Source organism: Botryllus schlosseri, chromosome 14 (assembly GCF_051294905.1).
Source record: "Botryllus schlosseri isolate E-star chromosome 14, Bs_hap1, whole genome shotgun sequence".
NCBI lineage: Eukaryota > Metazoa > Chordata > Ascidiacea > Stolidobranchia > Styelidae > Botryllus > Botryllus schlosseri.
In genome coordinates, this window is record NC_137249.1 from 10,840,550 (window position 1) to 10,861,723 (window position 21,174).

Genomic DNA, 21,174 nt, shown 5'->3' on the forward strand with positions numbered 1-21,174 from the left:
CTAATGCTAACACTAGGCCATCCCGTTTGCTCAAATTGAGGTAGTAACGGGAAATGTCGAGGATAATGGTAAATGTATATATGAATATATTTTGTGATACGATTGTTGATATACAATGTTATTTCCAATTCTCTACGTTATTTCCAATTCTCTACTAGTTGCTGACGATTACCCCTGACGAGTGTCAGCCGAAAATATTCGGGTTTATTTCAATGTGAATATACTATTCAACTAAATATATAGTGGATACTGATACAATTCGGAGCCTTGCTCAGGCAGTTGTGCGAGAGCATCGTAATTGTTAGGCGATGCAGTGCGTATCAGTAATATTGTGACTATTTACAATGTTTCGTTCCAGTTATAATTCGTAAGTTATGCATCATATATCAGGCACTGATAATGACAGTGACAACAACAGTGAATCATCCGTCACGGTGGATATGGGCACTTTCCCCCCTAGATACCGTGACGTCTCTCTCATCGGGTATGGATCAATGAGTCTGATATTTTCGGTTATTGACCAAATGGACCAAACAAATCTGCGGCGGATCGCAGTAAAAAAGGTAAAATATTTGTTATAAGTTTTAGATTGGCACCTTCATTTGTTAATTTTAGCACATATGTGTAGTCGTACGTTTTTCTGTAACTTTCTTCAATGAAGGAAGTAACATATGTCCAAGAAATTATAGACACACTTCAAATCAGTCAATGCCATTTTAACTCATTGTATGTATAATTTTAATGCTTGCTTGTACAATTAATGAATTTGTTGTTGAATTTATTTTTGCTGTTCTTACATTGCAATTGATTATTTTGATCTACAAGTGAATGCGATGCCAAACACTAGTAATCATTAAATTGTATTGCTAGTACTGTACATCTGCATTGTTTTTGTGATGGTCTGTTCTTCGGGCCTGTTAGATCTTGCTTTCATTTCTTGAACATCTTAATATACATCGAATTTAATTGAGTTGCACACAGCACAGAACAATGGAATGTTGATTACCAGTTAAATGCTACAGGATATAATATTGGCTCATGGCTTGTATAGTTGTAATAAATCATGCTAACCATGTAGTTTCATGTCTTAGAAGGTTTAGTTTGATGGCATTACGCATAGGTTCTTGGATAGTTTCGAATTCGATACTAATCTCTCTGATGTTCTATTGTGCAGATTTCATATGCTGGAAAATTAATTCCGTCATATGTTGCCTGGAGTGAAGTACATGTTTAGATGTAAAATGCAGGATTAAATTATGGTGACTGTGAAATATTTGTGGAATTTCTTTATAGAGTTGTTGAGTTATGGATTGGCGTTGAGTGTGTTACATTTGCTTTTCTGTATGTCCCCATGATCACATATTTACAGGAAGTGCCATCCATGACTCTAGGACTGTAGGAAACATTTTTGATTGAAGCAAAGAATTATCTCCTAGTTTGATCTTACATAAGCAGTATTGTGTCAACAAGTATCTACAAATTCATTTTTTTCAGGTTGGTCTTCAGGGCGAAAGAAAGGAGGGCGTATTTCGTCAACTTTTAAGGGAAATCCGTATATTAAACCGTTTGGACCATCAAAATATTGTGAAAATTCATCATGTTTTAGTGTCAACTGCCCACGATTGTCCGGTAAGTACACTTTTGTTGGAAAACCTCGTAACTATTGATCTTTTTAGAAGGATTACTGGTCATCGCAAAGTGGAAGTGTCTCTCCATGTGTTTCTCAGTCTCCTTTCATGTTGCATACCGAGGAAATACAATATTGTCCAGATATCTTAGGAAAATTACCTTTATTGCACATTACTACGAGTACATCTTCACAACAGGATCACAATTTCAACACATATGAGGATTTTCAACAAATCGACTGTCTCTATATCGGAATGGAATTGATGGACACTAGCCTAAGGAATATCCTTGAGAAGCGACAACTTGATGCGGAATACGTGAAACTTTTTATGTATCAAATAATGCGTGGGACAAAGGTATGGGAAATGATTAGATGAAAGATTATGGTTGCTCACTTTTACTCCAAAATAATGTTATTATCTGCGTTATCCGTAAGTTGATACTGGATAGATCAGATTTGTTTTCCTCAGTCATGTAGGCTAATCGCTGATTTTACCAAGATCCAATATTGTTTGTCACCTGTATAACTCCCTTAAGTATTACTGTTTGCCTGTTAGCTTGTTTTGAATGCATGGTAACTCCTGCGGAATTAGTAATGGAGTTGGTACCCACTACTCTTAGAATTGTAAATATTTGTACTTCCCGTGTCCCGACAACCATGTGTAAGGTAGAAATGTTTGCATTTGAAGGCTTTTTGATGTGTTGGCAATGCGGTGTAAATAACATAATCTTGACGTAAATTGAATTCTATTCGAGAGAAGAGTCTGGTGACATCAGCAGATTCCAATCTTCTGAACCATCAATTGAAAAAAATGCATGTTGTCTGGGGAAAGGAAAGAAATTTGTCGATATTGTAATATCCTGTTTACTTGGTGAAGAAATTTCAAGGCAATCTTGGTTTTGTGTTTATCAAATCATCGCACGCATGCAGAATCAATGCCTTTTGGCCGATACCCTTTCTTATATTCAAATTTTTCGGTTAAATTTCCTGTGTCGTTTCTCAAAAACTTCATTTGTAATTATGCGACAGACTGATTCGGTTTCAAGTGGCACATGTAATGTCGTTGGTATATTTAGAATTTAATTGATGGATTGTTCGAATTCTGATGTGGATGATAATAGGAAATGCTTCAAATTTTACATGTCTCGAAATATGAGGTATTGAGACAAGCAAAGAGGATGTCCAATATTTGTATTATTGTTGATTTTCTGGATTTATGCAGTGTTGATGTGAGAAATGTTAGCTTGGTTTAATTTTGTACAAAGTTCAAAGTCTACCAGAATTTTGTTGACGGCAAAACGCAATTGAGATGGATTTGTCTACCGGCTGTCTCCCTGCAGGCTTTTGAGTGTGCCCCTTTGTTTTCAACTTTGAAATTGTTTTTTCAGTATCTGCACAGCGCCAATGTTATCCACAGAGACCTCACTCCATCAAACATATTAATAAACACGGACACACTGATGTTAAAAATAGGAGATTTCGGTGTTTCAAGATTACTTGATTATCAATATGACCATACTGTGAGTGAAATAATCTAAAATTGGGCGTAACATAATCTAGTGATGTATATTATGCTTCTTTATCTTTGTGCTGCATCGTCCAAATCTATGGTTATCTGTCCTCATTAACGAGTACTTGAAAGATAAGAAACCTACATCGAAAAAGATATAATGTAATTCACTTGGCTTGCTAACTTAATGGAATCTAGTCATGTTTTCATGGTGTGATATCATCAAATGGCAAGTGGTTTTAACTGCCCCGGGAAGGGCAAGACCTCTGACTCATCCAATGAATTACGTGCCAATGTCATTGTATTATGATAGTAACCTTTATATATAGATACCTCATTTGTCGAGGAATGCAATAGCATACTGTTGTGTTAGTATGCTGATGTAATGTGCGTGACGTTGGGGTTTATTTAGAAACTCCAGTAGCCTACCTGAAAACTCTGACTGACTGACATTACAGTTTTCTAGGAAATTATGCGGTCTATTATAGATGATTGGTAATTTTTATTGGTGCATTTAGGTTAAGATTATGGTACATATCCTCCCTCATTCATTCATAATTATTTATGTGATGCTTTGTAAATATGACATTTTCCCCACATTTTCGACCTTATTTCAACATCAATCTAACTTTCAGATCCTCCAAAAATCCCGATTCCATTTAATGTTTTCAAAAAATCCCGAATGAAACCAATCACGTCATTGAAACTTGGTACGATTGAGCATGATGTATTGGAAAATTGATGTCACATTGCGTTGACTGATGTTTTCATGTTCCCACCCGAAAAAATGCTCAAATTTCTGTCTGGTTTGAATTTTGAATCTATTATATGTTCTACCGCATCCACATGATCTCACCAATGTTCGGCAAATCATTGTCTAACGAGCAAAAACACCCACCAATCATGAATTGGGAGTAAAGATGTCACAGTAGATTGACTAGGCCTATACATTGTCAGAATCTACCGATTCACAACAATCATGACATGAATATTCCGTCTCCATGCTCTGAATAATCAGGGCGCATCCACAAGCTTTACCAGTGTTTGTGAGTTTTTTAGAGCGCGTTATAATTTTGCAGTATCACCTATCTATTCCATTGACCACTAAATATTATCAAGCGCCGGAACTGTTGCTTCACCCCCACCATTACACACGGGAAATGGATCTATGGTCCATCGGCTGTATCTTTTTGGAGATGTCAACAGGTAATTGAACATGTTCGAGTATCAATTTCGCTCTTGTTATGATAATATAGAATTTGAACTAGTTGATGTTGCCATTTTGGTCTACATACTCGGAATAAAACATGATGTCACTCACTGATCCACTTACGTTATGAATACATCGATATTTCCAGAACGAGTTTGTTTTGTCGGGTGGAACTTCAAATAACCTTATTATGGTCGCGACATCCGGGGGCCACACAAACGTATTCAGTCAACAGACATCACACGGGCCAGGTTCATTCTCGGAACTAATAAGGACGACTTTGTTAGTGATGTTTTTTCGGGACCATCTCGGCGCATAAGGAATTTATGAAACTAGTGTTGTTGACCTGGAACTAATGTAGTGTCCGTTGAGTTACTGACTTGTTGTGACAGCCGGTGTGTGCGTTGTTAAGACGTGTGCCTAACTCGAGTAAGATCAGTTCAAGCAATTCGGTTTTGTTCGATATAAATTTGATGCTGCTAATCGCCGATTCGTAATCACGTTTGTGAACCCGAGTTTTTTTAATCTCAGGTTCAGTGGCATTCCCTGGGGACAACGCTTACGAGCAGATGAGTCTTATTTTGGACACGGTTCCAGTAACTGCAAGCGATTGGCAAGCGGCCGCCGCCGCAGGATGCATGGACGAGGATTGCTGCCCCTCTTCGAGCAATTACAGCGTCCAAAATAACGGCGGTTGCCCGAGTCGACCAGTCGAGAATTTCCTTTTCGATATAGAGTTTTCCGGTTAGTGTACCTGCGAAATGTTTTTATTTCCGTATGGCCTCAGTCTCGTGCTTATCAGCTGAAAAAACAAAAGAAGGTAATTCGATCCCCGGCTGATCGCGGCGTGATTGGTTCTTTGTGACGGGGCGCGTTTTCATGTTGTTACTACAAGTCGCGTCTTGCACCTTACAGGCGTTAACCTTTTGAAACAAATGCTGCTTTTTGACGCCGGGATGCGTATCGATGCCGAGGACTCCCTGGCGCACCCATACTTCGTTTCCTACTGCGACCCAAGGCACGAACCGTCTTGCCCCCGTCCGTTTCATATCGAAGACGAAATAGACGAGCATTGTGCCCCGGATTTTCAGGTGAGAGATGCGTGTCTACGTATACGTCAGGTTCTAAAAATGATAGCGTGATAGCAGTTTCTATTGTATGACGCATTGTGAAACGCGTTGTAGTAATTTGAGCGTCGAAACAGAAAATGCATCGCTTTGTAAAACTGCTTGCAATGTTGTTAGTGTAAGATTTCGTGCATGATTGAAATGATTGGTTTCGCTTGTTGCGGTTGTAATGTTTTGACTGCTACTCCGCTAATCGTGATGTCAACGAAAACGAGTTTCACGACACAAACGGACTGTGGCATCCTGTAATCGTATGGCAAAGTAATCCAGCTTACCTGAGAATTATTAGAAGTATTAGCCAATTATGCAGTGATTCATGATGGCTATTTTTCATAGGTTACAAATAATTTCCCATTACGTTTGTAGCCTGCGGCTATCTCGATTGTATTATGCAACCATTGACTGGCGTGCGACTGCAATTTGTCAATCTGTTTTAATTTGCACTGCGATGTTACTGCCTTACGCTATCTGACCTAAAGTTTTAGCAAACACCCGAATCGCTAGGCGTAGTTACTATTGTTCTCTTTGTCATTTGTTTGTGTTATGTTAATTTTTTTCTAACCGGACGACGTACGGCATACGTCAAGCCGGGTTTGGCACTGTGTGATTTAACGTTGGTGTTTGTTTTGCGGAAGGCCATGCTCCAAGACATCAATTACAGCGTTACCAGCTCGTTCAGTCGAAGCACGGACGCCACTTCCCATACTGGACAATCTGACCGTATTGACGAACTTTCCACCGTAAGATAGCGATCAATTGAATTTCAGATATTATCGATCCTGCCTTACACGCTCTCCCTCATTTCGATGTCGCGTTTTTGTGTAATTGATTGAGTAGATACTTGTAATAAAAGTTCAGCCAAATGGTACTTGAGGGATGATAGCACGGCGACTGTGTTTGTAAAGATTTTCAATACGAGTCTAGTGTCAGCTTCTGACCGGCATGTTGGATATAAAGCGCTGATGTGTGCAATTCACCCCCAAGTATAATCAGTATTAATGACTGCCAAAGTATTCTCCAATCAATTGACCGACGCTATACGCATCCTGTCTTGCGATATTGAACGGGTCGATTTTTGCAGGGCTTGAACTCTTGTAGTACTTCGATTGTCGCCAACGGCAGTTATCGACATCTTTTGAGCCTCGCCGAAAACACACAAGAAGACGGATTTTCGGAATCCGAAGCACGTAACATCGCTGTTGATTTGGATTATGGCGTACAGGTGAGATTGTGTGTACATTTTATTGATATGTTCATATTGAAAATCACAAGTTAGCAAATGAAGAGGAATTTTTGAAAACTTTAGTATAACTGCATTGCATACAACCAATTGTGTCTTGGAAACAAGTAGAACACAAAATGCAGGAAAACTGCGGGCACAGCCAGTGTCTGATTTTCAAATTGAACTAAAATTCCTTCTGCTTACACAAGCTCACGATCTGCAGATTTAAACAAACCAGCAGTTCCCGAACTTCCGGTGGACTCTTTGCGATGACTTTGATATTTTGCCGCCCTATAAAAGGCAAAGAACGCCGTAGGAAAAGTTTGAACCTTAATCGAGGAAATAAGAGGCAGTAACTAACAAATATAGGAAGTTTTTAGTGTGTACACTTGTTTTCACGCAATTTAGTCATCAGTGCTTGGTTTTGGATAGTGAAACTCATATGTCGTGTACTACATCCAGTCGGTTTAATGATCGTAATAATAATCTTGGATAACAATAATTTCATAATTATGTCATATTATGTATGAATAATTAATTCATAATTATCTCATTACATAATAATTATCATAATAATCTTAGTGACTATCTCACATTGCAGATTATATAATTTACTAAAAAACATTAATAAAACTGGGTTATATTTATTAGTTGAAAATGTGTGAAAGCCGAAGTATATCTACTGACTACCTCCGAGCAAAAGTAAAAATTAATAATGATGACAGGTAACGTTGGACACATAGGTTAATGTTTGAAAACATTCTTGAACTCGAGACTAATAATAAAGCAAGTGTTACACCCAAAAGAGCTTGATTATCGAATCACAATCGTTGAAAAAATTCTTATCGCGTACCCACTTCAAGTGCTGTATGGACCCCAGTTTTGGGAACTGCTGCTCTATAAGTTGAATACGCGACAGAAACATCGTTTGTTGTTATTCAAGGTAGTACTGGTCAGGCAAAAATCATCAAATCTGTATTTCTTCAAATATAAATCCAAGCTCATCCACCGCAGTCCCAAATCTTTACGGTCCGACATTTCAGATCCGCGACGGCTCGTTGAGCAAGGACAGAATGTCTATCGATATCCGCCCTGCTTCCACGAGTGCCGCCTGTTTCGACCCTTACAAATGGGATCACTCGTGCAACCCGGCTGTAAATAGTGTCGCCGGAAAGCAGATGATGGTGCTCAAGGGCTCGGCGAAGTTAAACAAAAGCTTGGAGGAGATGTAAGATGCCTTGTTGTGACTGACTAGACTTTTAGGTGTTACGATAGCGCTAGCTCACACTCTTTGCCCTTAGGGATGCGCAATAAAAGGATCGATCAGCTTGTTGAGGGATCGCCTGTTAGCAGATGAGGTCAACTCAGTCACTTGACTTGCTATGTTTCAAATAGTGTTTCGCTCGGGTGCAAGTGAAAACTGTATGTTCTCAAGTGGACAAAATTAAAATACATTAAAATATTTCGACGACAAGACAATGTTTTTTTTTTTGCCAACAGGCTGCGAAAACTCTGATTTGCAAAATTGATCTAGCTCCACCAGAGCAAATAAAGTCACACATAGGCGTGATATTAAAAATTATATTCCACTGTTATGACATGCAAGCTATATCGATTTGGGGATTTCAGAAATCACAGTCTCCCAAGACGATGTTAATCTGAGGCACGGGTTGCTTGTTCATATATTTTACAAGTATAGTATAGTGGGGTTGGTGTGAAGACGACATCTTTCAAGCTGGCCTGGGGCTCATTGAGCATGGAAATAGCGTTGTCAAATATTGAGTACCGTATTTGGTTTGCGAGTGACCGCATTGCTGACCAACTATCTGGACAGTTTATCAGACAGCCTGTATTATTCCACCCAGATCTGTATTCTTCGAGTGTTTTTATGCCGAAAATCTGCTTTTATTCAACTTTGTGCCTGCGAAAATGAGTTTTAGTTTTAAAGTAACTTATTCGTCGAGTACGATAGTATGCATAAATCCAGACACTTCTATGCGCCGTTGCGGATCAATATTTGATTCTATCATGCAATTCATTTAGCATTGTTATATACAGTAACAGTACTACAGTTCAGTTACTACTGGTATGAATGAATGTATGTCACATTCAAAGCCAATGTTTGAACGATGTTTCGCGTATAAATTCCCTGCAATGTCGCGTTTCGATATCTCTAATTCTCTCTAGTTTCATATAACTCGCTTATTCGAAAAATGTGAGCTTAAGAACTTATAACGCGTAATCTGCTGTCGCTACACTGCTTGAGCGAAGATTATGAAACGGCATTTTCGCATTACACGGCGTAGTCCTTGAAGACCTCTCGACTTCTTCGGTTTTTGCAGCGGAAGAAACCGCGAACCTAATCGAGGCGGCACCGCGCACAAGAGCTGCTGGTCGATGGATGTGTCCGTTCCGAACAACATGGACAATCACTGGGGAGCTTCGTCTCTGGAGCTGTCTTCTGAGATGAAGAAGAAATCTGGAAATTCCACTCCGGAGTCGGTGGACAAAGTGGCCGATTCTTCGGGCACGGTCACACCGGTTGCGCGGTCCCCGGTGGACTTGGAGACGATCGCGTCGCAGAGACATAACGACACCCATTCTCATCAGGTGTCCCGCAGACACCACCATCACCACCACCACCATCATCATCATCATTCCCACCACCATCATCATCACCACCACCACCACAAGCACAAGTGAGTGGTTTTTTTTCGATTTGTGGCGATAGATGAATCTATTCTAGTGGAGAGCATTGGGGCTCGACCAGTTGTTTTTGGCCTACTTGTAGTTTGACCGAATTCTGTATCTTCAGAAGTATATGTACTGAAGTCCTGGATTCTTATTATTATTTTGGGATCTAGCTTTGTGTGTGTTCCATGGTACTGTACATATCTGGCCCTTCTGTTATGAAAGTTTAAAACGCTATCAGCTATAAAATTTGAAGTTTTCCTGTGCTGTCCTGAGTTTATTCGATACCCAAACTAGAATCGGGTAGTTGTGCAAGCTATAACGGTCGCCAGATGCGGTCGAAGCAGTCAGCGTTGCAAGCCAAGCAGAAGTAGAAGTAACGCCACGAATTCGTACACAATTACAAGTAGGGATAGGAGTACAATTTTGCAGGGCTTTAACCAAGTCACGAGTCGCAAGTCAATCTCACTTTTTAGTTTTGACTCGAGTCAACTCGAGTCATTTTCAATTCACCATCGAGTCAAGTCCAAGTCATTGCGTTCAATGTTCCGTCTTGAGTTCAATCCGGTTCAACCCACTCTTTTCAACCCTGGCTTGCATTCATAATATCGAAATTTTCCACAGTCCTAACCGTTTCTGGCCCCATTTTCCAACTGTCAAGACGACATACCAATAATGTGGTGACTTTACTATTCTGCGAAGTTTCAATGGAATGTCTGTCTTGGCCGTCTTAGTCTCGAGTCATATGACTTGGTTCGAGTCATGCACATTGCCTCGAGTACAAGCCGAGTTATTACACAAATTGACTCAAGTCGAGTCATTTTACGGATTTGAAAGAATGTCTCGAATCATTACAGCCCTGCAATTTTCAGAAAATATTTTCAGTTACGATAATACAAGCACTTTTTCTGTTTTTGTGATGACAGTTTTACCCATGAAAGTGAAACAAACTTTTCACAGGACTACCTCGTATTTCTCAAAATACAAAGTAAAAATGGAGTAGTTTTTCTACTAACTGTTTCAGTAGTTTATTGCAAGTGATCTAAAAACATAACGACTTCAGCAGTATTTTGTCACAGACCACCTCTGCTTGTCCATTATTTTGTTGTTCCCAATTAGATTTTTGTACTGTTTACTCTGTGCGGTCGTTTAGTGCTGGGTATTTTACGATGTTTACGCAATCCACAGTCCCAATATTTGTGCAATCGTCGTGATCATCCCGATTATTTGCAGAAATCGCCACGGCCACAGCTCTTCGACGAATCATAGTCGAAACGAATCGGACGAATCGTCGAAAACTACCGGCGACGCTGCGGCTGGCGAAAGACAGTTCAGGGCTCTGACGGATGACAAATCCGAAAAACACGCGGGCGACGACGCAGCAACGAGTGACTGTTCCGCGAAATCCGATCAGGACAACGAAAAGTCGGACGTATCTTGTCGCGACGTTCTGTTTTATAACCACGGTCCGATTCGAGAAAACGGACCGCCGGACGCAACCAAGCACGCGTTATATTCGACCATCGAGGGTTCGCTGACTCACTCGAAAAACTCTGCATTTTCAAAGCACCCGGCCAGTTCGAAGTATCCCGCCGACAGCAATAATCAGGCGATGAAATCACAATCAGCCGTCGTGGCAGTGCCTAAATCAGCTCCGCCTAGCCAATCGTTTTGCGAGTATTTACGTAACGTAGTCGCGGACACGGCCGACGAAGAAATGCGTCCGCGTACGTGGTCGGAAGGCTGTGCCGTAAGTGGCGCAAAAGCTATCGACATGTGGCGTGTCGATAATTTAATGAAAAACTGCGCGGTCACAGACGATGTGATTAGCTGTGGCGTGGTGGAAAAGATATACGCTCGCTTTAATCAGTTTGTTAAAGAGGGGCTTTGTTTTAACGCGGGTCGCATCGCGGACGAGGCTTTGTCGGACCAGGAAAGGGTGTTGTGGCAGTCGAGACGCCGGCATTTTTCAGACGACCCCACCTTGGTCGCGTCCGCTAAAAGTCTGATGTCGAAATCGAAGGACCGGGAAAGCGCTGTTGCAAATACAGTCCCGCTCGTTACGTGTCACGGCGCCGCCATTAAGACCGACACGCAGTCGCGGTCGGGTCTCCAGTGTCGTTTTTAATCGTTTTTACGTTCCTACCTTTTTCGTGCGCGCACATACTGTTTTACGGACCGGCCGGTGTTACTGACTCGCTGTTAATTTTTAGAACCGCTTCTCGCTCGTTCATATTGAATGTCACCTCATACCAACTTGATAATTTATTTTAGAGACTCGCTATTTATGTCCACTGAATATGAAATCGTTGTCCGGGTTTCGCGGGCATTTTTATTTGTGAAATTCGCGGGTTGTTAACGGTACGTTTGCCGGATTCCGACAGCCGAGACCGCTGTAATTGGTTCGCACTTACCGCTGTTTTTTGGTGTATTTCTCGGGATTTTGCTTTTACGAAAACGCGGTTCGCTCCGAATGGGTGGAATCGTGGTTGAGAGATGGATTATGTGGTTTGGGGCAGATGAAGAATTTTTCCTGCGGTGGTGGGGAACAGAAAAATAAAGTATATTGGTGTTCACTATGGGAATTATTTTTGCCTCTGGGTATTTTCGTTCGTCGCCGAGCCAGTATCCGAACCGATTCTGTCCCCCCTCTCTCTCGCGTTTTTTCCGCCGACGACTTGCTGCGTTTTGTGGTCTTGTCTCGCCATGCACTTCGGATTCGATATAAACGTGTTTGAATAAATTGGACTTCATGTGACAGTATGCTACTCGTTTGGTGTCTGTCGTAGTTTGTAATCGTTGAAAATGTGGGGAAATGAAGGGGTGTGGTAGTGTAGCTGACGTTGTGCTCTAATGTGCTCTAATTCGCGAGCGTGTTGATCGTATTTGTCTCTTCTACATTCCTAGTGCAGCGAGTACCCACAAATATGTTATTCTTCTATAGTTCACCTGCAACGATATAAATTGACGAGATGCACTACGACGACATCGTCGGTTAGCAGTTGGCCTGTAGGTCTTCGGAGCGACTGTAGTCCGGGGATAGTAATTTGTAGGGATGGTACGAAGTCACAAAAGGTTCTAGTTTCGGGTCAGTTAGTCATAAAATTTCATCATTTCGAAACTCTTCGATACCGTATAGGCTATCTTCGCAGCAATACGCAAGTACCATTCATAACTACGCTCAACGACTACAGCGTCGGTTAGTAGGTGGCCTACAGGGCTTCAAAGCAACCGCAGTTTGGGGTTAGTAATTTGCAGGGATGGTACGAGGTCCCAAAAGTTTCCGGTTTTGGATCAGTTTAATACTAAAATTTCATCATTTCAAAACACCACAACACTGCGCTACGATGAAAAAATAGGAAGGTGTCGAAACGACTTGGAATAGTCTTTGAGATCAGACACCCACCTGGGACTAGGTGATGTATAGGGGAGGCATGCACACTGTATGGAAAGTAAAAGAAGGTAATATAAAAGGACAATCGACAAAATGAGGTGGCATGTGATGGTAGGTGAGATCGATATGTCGGGTCGTGGCCCGGTAAAGTAAAGGGCTGACTAGGATTCATTCAGTAGAAATTTCTTGTATTTCAACTTGAATGTGGACAGTGGACATGCTTGACGACTGATGGATAGCCGGTGAGATACTATTCCATACTATGCATTAGGTCCGGCATATTTGATGGAGCCATAGAGCGACGATGATCTTTCGCGTCGATCATATGATGACGACGGTGTGAGTGAACGTCATAATATTAATTCAAACATAACTCGCCTACCGTTTTATCTCTGGTTTTGTATAGTATAGCAGTGTCCATTGTGTATCATGCGCTGATGAAAATAAGACAACTGTTGATTATGATGCATGCAAATCCAAATAAGTCAATCTTAGTTCGAAGCGTCTGAGGTTTAACTGGGCTCCTCCTCTGAGGCGCTGTTCCTACATCATATTTTCGAAAAAGCCCGCAATAAGACCCAATGAATACTAGGTAGAGAATGAAGAAGTAAAGGAAGGACAAAAAAAGCCGAATGATCAATACCAACCACCGTTAGATCGGCATTATTAGCAGAGGTGGTCAGTAACGAAGTACTTCTACTTTTTCGAAGTACTCAAGTAGTTTTCCTCTACTTCTGGTACTTACTCAAGTAGATCTGATTTTCGCTACTTCTACTTCATGATATTTTGTGATCTACTTACTTACTCTTCGCTATTTTCAGTTTGTCAAGTAGAAGTAGTTTAATCCTCCAATCAGGAAGATAGCTTGAGGACTTTCGGGACTGCATTCACAGGGTATTAACATTTAATTTTCATAAAAGTTGAGTAGAGCCCAGAATTTTCGTCGCGCTTCGCACGCAATAGATATGGCTTGACCGCTATGGTTTCACGAAAGTATCGGTGAGTATAATTTAGGTAGCGGGCTAGCGTGGTTCCGTTCACACCACATTGTCGCCCTTCGCCCATATAAAATATTTCATCACAGTAGATATGGCTCATCACAACGTTTGAAACTGATGTTTCGCAATCTAGCATATCATATCGTAATCTAGCATGTTCATGGTGTGTCCTAATCTGGAAAAGTGGACTCTGACTTTTCTTTCAGTTTTAGCATACCACCTTTGAAACTTTCTGGACTAAAGACATGAAATACATGTTCTGCTTTTTGAAGTAGTATTTATATTTCACTTTCAATTCCCAGTATCATATACGTTGAGTTCTATTTAATATCAGTTCTTTTGTCTGGATAACATACATGTTGAAGTATAAAAGCAAGTGCAGTAATGCCTTTATTTTCTACACAATATGGCAATTTTACGGTCCACCATATTTTTATTACCGTTTACTAATCGCGTCAAATGTTTACACCGTATCCTATACAACTTCTCCGTATTGCTCTTCGACTAAACTACGGGCCTTATAATATGGCGGAGGGCGCAATACCATGATATTTTCTAAAACGTGGTGTTCGAGAAAACAGAGGATTAGTATCTCATTTCCATATCAATACTATCATTTTCATCCCATGATCGAGCTCGGTTCCTTTCGCATAGTTCAATTCGCACCTTTTGACTATCCATGTGAACGAATGAGGATCGTTTTAACAACTATACTTACTTACTTGAGTAGATTTAAAGTCGGCCAATTCTACTTCTACTTCAAGTAGTTTTAGGTTGCTCATGTAAAAAGTACTTCTACTTGTACTTGAGTAGATTTTTTTGTCGCTACTTCTACTTCTACTTGAGTAGCTTTCTTGACTACTTTGACCACCTCTGATTATTTCTATAGTAATATCAGTAGGCCGAGATAAATGTTAGATTTATAGACCTAAATTTGTCGCTAAGAAATTTTCCTATCTGATCATTACATTGTTTTGTGTCTTGTGGGTCTCATTATAAATTGTACGTTTTGAGCAATGATATATATCTAATTATGTATATATGTAAATAATAGAACACTTGATTATGATCCTAAACTATTCCATCATAAATGTAATTCGGAGTCTCCGGATCCACCGCACTCAATGACCCATGAACGTTGCTACGCTGCATGACGCCTATTCACGAAGTGAGAGGTGTCGAGTGAAAGATAACATGGAATATTGAAACGGAATATTTATTGATTAGTGCTCATTGATACTGAAATTCTTTACTTATTTATCCTTGTAAAAGTAGTAATCGTTCATTTTAAAACAGCATAGACCGATATACCAAACTGGTAACCAGACCAACTGTTAGTTCGTGTCCTATCATCCTGTCACATATAATTTGTTGTTGAGAGCTGATGGCTGTTGGCTGTTGGTGTACGTGTGAAACTGTCTCCAACACTTTGAGGTATCGAACTGATGTATTTGATTTCCAAATTACACTTTTGAATTGCCCAAAGGTACTGTACTAGTGTACTTTGTCCACCATTTAAAATCAGCATGGAAAGCACTATTACGGTACTGTAAGTACTCTCGGCCTAAATATAAATCAGGAAAAGGGAACAATGGTGAAGGTATTTATAAATAAACATATGTTAAACATCTCACTAATGCATTACGTCTTGCTAAAAGGCAATATTTTTGAAATTATTTTGATTGTGCTTTTTCACAAAAATATTTGTGGGGTTTCTTAGCTGATTATTCATTCACGATGTTCACTAATGTTTGTATATGTATGATCACGTTTGACATCAACATCTTAAAATAATCACAGACCATACAGGCTAGCCTACTGCATAGGGTTACATATGCCCTCCATTGAAAGTGTCCTCCGAGGGTGCCTAAATGTCCTCCTTTCGGCAATTCGCCCTCTTTTACAGCTAGACTAATGGACAGGATCAACGGCATAAATGACGTGAAATAGGTGATGCGGACGTTCCAGCGAGTCATTCTGGAATCAAATCAGAGTCAACACAACAGAATTTCCAGTATATTTAATACGTTACAAAATCGGCTGTTTTTAATTTCGGCAAACTAAATTTCATGACTTCGTGAAAGTGTCCTCTTTTCTCAATTCCAAAACATGGTAACCTACTACTGCACCTCCAATCCTATACATCAAAAGTTTCTGCACTGTAGAAAGCTCCTACGGAATTCATATTTTTTTTTCTCTAGTAGTGATATGTTATTCGTTTGAATGAAGGCAGCTTTGTAGCTGTGAATCATGGCGCAAATCGGCTCGCTGTTGGCCAATCAGCCACAGAAATCCAAAGAGTGGCAGAAAGACCAAGATGACATTGAGAGAAGTAGAGCAAAGATCGCAAATGCATTAAAAGATGCCAAAGAGAGGTTAGTACTTTATCTTGATACAATCGGATATATGTTATGTTGGCTATCATCTATCTGTGATCTTTTCGTATGCAGACACCACCAAATAAAAAAATGTGACAGGAAATATTCACAACACTATTCCTGTTGCTTGCAGGTCGAAGAAGAATATTAACTTGGGCGATGACATCGACACAAAATTCAATCAACTTCAGGTTTTTGGGATTAAGCTGATGGACATGCTCAGAGAATCGTGAGTGACTAACCGATGACATAATGTTGTCAATATTTTGTCAATATTTTTCACAAAAATCTGATGTACCTCCTGTAAAACATAATTCTATGATGACAGTATTTGTCATCTGGGAGCATTTGTTGTGATCATCGCATTATCACTAGGGCAAGTTTTTGCAACTTTTGCAACTTTTTTTTACAGCTTCCGGCAGCTTCCTAAATACTCGTAAGATATGTAGAATGCTGTTTTAAGCTGTTTGAAGGAATCTTATAGTGCAACCTTTTGCAACTTTTGTCCATTTTTTTTCATGCAACATTTTACAACTTTTTCGATTTTTCATGAAAGTATTTTTGATTTTGGTGAATACACGGCCAAATTCGACTGAAAAACTGTAAATCAGCACTGAAGTAACGCTCTTATGGGTTTTCGGGGGGGCTGAGCCGGAAAGTTGACCTTTTTTTTTTAGTGGAACTGGGAAGTTGACCTTTTTTTTTAGTCAACCGAGCAAAATGTGGTCTTTTAGTGCAACTTTTGTGAAAAAATAAATGCAACTTTTTACTGCAACTTTTGTCAAAAATAAATGCAAGTTTTCACGGATTTAACTGCAAAAAAAACTTGCCCTAATTATCACTTAAGTTGACTTCTATTGTTTGCTGTAACTCATTATCCGACACTCTTTGAATTTAAACCACGCAGGCTGCTTGATCGCACCAAACTTTAGAGGTAGCTAGAATATCATAAAACACATCAATACACACTGAGTGTAATATCCCTTAGCAAGGATATCATAACACATATCCATGCACTGACTGCAATGACCTTATCTTGATTGCACTTTAAATAAACACGGAGTCCATTTTTTTTTCAATTCAATTCAATTTATTGCTAAAACTTTCATCATTTCAATTCACCACAAGACTGCGATTCTATGAGAGATAGGGAGGTGTCGAAACGACTTGGAGTAGTCTTCGAAATTAGACACCCACCCGCCACACTGAATGAAAAGTAAAAGAAGATAATATAAATGGAAAGGTGTCATGTGTCGGAAGGTGAGGTCGATATCTCAGGCCGTGGTCCAGTAAACTAGAGGGCTAACTAATATTGATTCAGTAGAAATTGTTTGTATTTCGACTTGAATGTGGACATGCTCGATGACTGTCGGTGCCGGATAGCTGGCGAGATACTGTTCCACAAATCCACAAATTTTGTGACGAGTGTTGCTAAATTAGATTTGTATCAATTGTTGCTTTCAGAAATATAGTCTATAAAAGGTACATATTGGTACTTTCCCACATCATCCATACGGTACTCTTATGATTTCATAATAAGTGATTCTTAAATGCTCGACTCGACTCACAGCCTAAAACTCGACTCGGATTCGAGTCAATTGATTTTGTCCAGCCCTTCTCACAACTAGTGTCATGATGGTCACATTCGGGATGCGTTTTATTCAGGGGAGTCGACCAAAGATATGACTGGTTAGAGTTGACTGAAAGAATGTGTCAGTTGCTTGAACCTCTAGCGATAGCAAGTCCATTCACAAGCGCCTCGGAAGAAAGAAACATCCGGTATTTATCTCCACAGCGTTGCATGATAGATTGTCTACAGACTTGACTAGACCTCTCTTACTATGCGAACAGGCAAAAGGATTTACTGTATAGACAGAGGGAGATGATGGAACTGACTCTTCTTATTGGTAGGAAGCTTCTTTTTGAAGGAAAGCATCATCAAGCTGTACCCGCTGCAATACAATCACTCAAGTAAGTGGATAGAGCGTGATCTCAAATTGGTTATTTAGTAGGAAATTACCGTAGTGCCCAAATAACCCCACACATCCGGCTAAAAATCTAAAGTTGGCAATATACCCTAAATAGCAATAATCATGAAAACAATGAAATAATTATTATATGTAATTGTTCCATATAATTCTAGAGATGAAGTGAGAGTAACTTGTACAGCATGTTACAGTTACATGTTACGCAAACACTTTTGATGTGATATTAAACTGCCTTTGCAACATTGCAGATTCAGTATCGATGTGCACGGCCTTAATTCAGTGAATCTTGTGCCATCGTACCTGATCCTAGCAGAAGCGAATATCGGTGAGTGTATCCGTTCATCGTAATCGAATTAAACGGTGAAAGACGCTTTGAACATTGTAGGACTTGGTAAGCTGACGCAAGCCGATGAATATTTGGCGCAAGCAGAATGGACGGTGATGAAATCGCCCGACGCCAAAGATTCAGTCAGATCCAAATTATTCAGAAATATGGGATTGTTGCATGCGGCTAAAGGAGATTATGATAACGCTCTGAGAATGCTGTCGGAAGATGTTAGTATGATTTTGAGTGCTTCCACTGATTACAACGGCATAAAGATAGTCAGTGACGCAGACATTCTATTTTAAGAGTGCTGAATAAGCCTCTTGTTTTCTCTATGTCTACTTGAAGTAGGATTGGTATATCTTGGGAATCGCTACTTGTACTTGTAATGGAGTTGTAATTCACGATATTACTTCTACTCTTACTTAGTAGCAATGCTGACTACTTTTTCCACCTCTGCCTATACTGTCATTGTCAGCTGTTACCTTCTAGTCATAAAGCAGTCACGGAACCCTCCTGCCTGAGTGGTTGGGATAATTTGCTCCATCACTTCAGAGGTTTTACTTATCGGTAGTCGGGGTATGGCAGAAATAGAAAGAAACGGTTACTTTGAAAGCGTTGCATATTTCATGTGAATGATGTATTTTTGTGGCCTTTTCAAACTTATCACCAATTTCATAATTATATAAATAGGGTTTCTATTGGTTAAGAACCACTGCTCTCTAGTCTATATGTTGAAGCATCTATCTATCCATCATATGCAACTATAAATATCTATTTATTTCAGATATATCATGCTAGTACAGAATGGAATTCCAATCACATAAGGACATCCGGCGGATATTTCCACATGGCGAATGTATTCTTTCGACAAAACAAAATGGATATTGCCGACTCTTTATACACTCAGGTACGTGTTAGCAATGGCGTTGCGTACTCGGAATTAGGAAAATTGGTGTTTCAGGTTGTAAATATTTGGTACGAATATCTGTGCGATGCGGTCGACATGAAAACAGCAATGGAAGAGGAAGCAAACGCGTTTGGCCCAGTCTTAGCTCAGACTGGTCCAAAGAGATTTCTCGGTAAGCTTCTCTTCCCCAAATGCATTGATGTGCTTAGGGACTAATTAATTGTGATACCGCATTTCAGATCAGACCCAAGAAGCGGAGGCAATCCAAACATTGAGCGCCGTACTGGATATGAGAGATCAATCGCCAAAGCGACAGCCTGCCGCCATTTCTAAGATCTGCCTCACCCTTGCGATGCTATTCTATATATTGGATGATATTAATAAGGTGATGCATCTTTCGCTTGATATTACATGATATCTGTGATTACTGATTATTGAGCGTCTTACACCATGCTGAAAATCAAATATATTTTAGGAATAAGCATTTTTCAAAGTACTTGAATATTCTGTGACTACACTACTTACTAGTCTTTGGACAAGTCGCTAGCTTCGAGTCACAGGTCATTTTGAGTCACCGCAACTTTCAACTCGAGTCAAGTCGAAGCATTTGAAAATTTTTCAAGTCAAGTCATCTCAAATCTGACTCGGTAGTGACTCGAGTCAAGTCATTCATAAAATGTGACTCGAGTCATCCCAACGCTGCTGCTTACCCGGTTTTGATTTTAGACTAATCCACTTCTATGCCTTTCAAATTTCCAATACATGTCAAAACGACTTCGATTGTAAGTTGAAAAGTTAGTAGTTTGCCTACAAAGTGTTCCAGTAGAAGTGGGAGTAGTACTGAGTACTAGTCAGCACTTGAGATTACTGGACCACGATCTTATATATCGACCTCGCCTCCCATCACATGCCACCTCATTTTTGTTGCTTGTCCTTTTACGTTATATGCTATTACTTTTCATTCAGTGTTCATGCCTCTTCTTTACATCGCCTAGGCCTAGGTGGGTGTATGACTTCAAAGACTACTCCAAGTCGTTTCGGCTCCTTCCCATCTTTCTATTGTATCACAATCCTGTTGTGATTGAAAGGAAAATTATTAACAGTAAACTGAACTGAACTGAAGAAGTAGAAGTATTTTGTTACTGAATCCCTCTCCTAGTGACTACTTTGACCACTTCTAGACTCGCGTTTTGTTTAGGCCAAAGACTATGGACGGAAAGCAAGTCAAAACAAAGATCAGAATGAGTCATCAGATCAGCAGCACAGTTTCTTGCGGTTGCTGGATAAGCGGCAGTAAAAATTCGTTATCTTTACTTCCATTTCTAAAGTCGCTCTTCGCATTTATCGACACGTGTTATCGGATGATACCCAGTATTATACTCAAATCGCACCGCTGTCTCGTCCAAGTATTACCATAGTCGTAACGAGTTGCTAAGCAATCACTTAAAATTGCAATTAGGAACTGTGTACATTGTAATGTTGACGTGACAATATGTTGTGTATTTTTCCGAATACGTACGAATATGAAAATATTGATAGAATACCGTGTGAATAGTAGGCGTGTGTGCTGATATTATAAGCAGATCCTTGGGATTTTCTACGATCAATTGTGCAGCCGTCGGCGAAACCTTGAAATAAAACACATTCCTCTTTGCCTGTATTTAACTACTCGATATATTTAAAACGCAGCTGATAACGATTTTTCGTTGCATTCAATTATGCCGTACGGCTCAAAAGCATAGCTAATCCTGTTCGAGAATGATTTCATCAAACAAAGCCGCCGGTTTTGAT

At 40.0% G+C, this 21,174-nt stretch overlaps 2 protein-coding genes across 3 annotated transcripts; both read left to right on the forward strand.

Moving 5' to 3' along the window:
* The first annotated feature begins 267 nt into the window (after window positions 1-267).
* On the forward strand, window positions 268-12,153 carry LOC145456145 (uncharacterized). 2 transcript variants are annotated; one of them, XM_080334207.1, is made up of 12 exons: window positions 277-563; window positions 1,495-1,629; window positions 1,827-1,985; window positions 3,019-3,150; window positions 4,220-4,346; window positions 4,882-5,094; window positions 5,266-5,441; window positions 6,113-6,217; window positions 6,559-6,699; window positions 7,743-7,927; window positions 9,042-9,398; window positions 10,624-12,153. In XM_080334207.1, the coding sequence occupies exons 1-12, from the start codon at window positions 375-377 to the stop codon at window positions 11,516-11,518; spliced, it is 2,814 nt and encodes a 937-aa protein (XP_080190333.1). In that variant the 5' UTR covers window positions 277-374; the 3' UTR covers window positions 11,519-12,153. The 2 variants fall into 2 exon arrangements, with proteins under 2 accessions (XP_080190334.1, XP_080190333.1); XM_080334208.1 differs by lacking the exon at window positions 3,019-3,150 and having other exon boundaries at window positions 268-563.
* Window positions 12,154-15,943: 3,790 nt separating this feature from the next.
* LOC145455263 (zinc finger MYND domain-containing protein 12-like) lies at window positions 15,944-21,043 on the forward strand. The gene is made up of 10 exons (XM_080333209.1): window positions 15,944-16,157; window positions 16,294-16,389; window positions 17,826-17,939; window positions 18,012-18,131; window positions 18,397-18,473; window positions 18,534-18,703; window positions 19,261-19,383; window positions 19,438-19,555; window positions 19,623-19,768; window positions 20,582-21,043. Exons 1-10 carry the CDS (start codon window positions 16,033-16,035, stop codon window positions 20,678-20,680), a joined length of 1,188 nt encoding a protein of 395 aa, XP_080189335.1. The 5' UTR covers window positions 15,944-16,032; the 3' UTR covers window positions 20,681-21,043.
* The last annotated feature ends 131 nt before the right edge of the window (window positions 21,044-21,174 follow it).

Excerpts from the sequence above, each read along its gene's own strand:
- LOC145456145 (XM_080334207.1), top strand. The coding sequence starts at position 375 with ATGCATCATATATCAGGCACTGATAATGACAGTGACAACAACAGTGAA. Across the intron at positions 5,095-5,265 it reads TTTCGATATAGAGTTTTCCG|GCGTTAACCTTTTGAAACAA; the intron begins GTTAGTGTACCT and ends TGCACCTTACAG. Across the intron at positions 5,442-6,112 it reads ATTGTGCCCCGGATTTTCAG|GCCATGCTCCAAGACATCAA; the intron begins GTGAGAGATGCG and ends GTTTTGCGGAAG.
- LOC145455263 (XM_080333209.1), top strand. The coding sequence starts at position 16,033 with ATGGCGCAAATCGGCTCGCTGTTGGCCAATCAGCCACAGAAATCCAAA. Across the intron at positions 18,132-18,396 it reads GCTGCAATACAATCACTCAA|ATTCAGTATCGATGTGCACG; the intron begins GTAAGTGGATAG and ends GCAACATTGCAG. Across the intron at positions 19,384-19,437 it reads CCGACTCTTTATACACTCAG|GTTGTAAATATTTGGTACGA; the intron begins GTACGTGTTAGC and ends TTGGTGTTTCAG.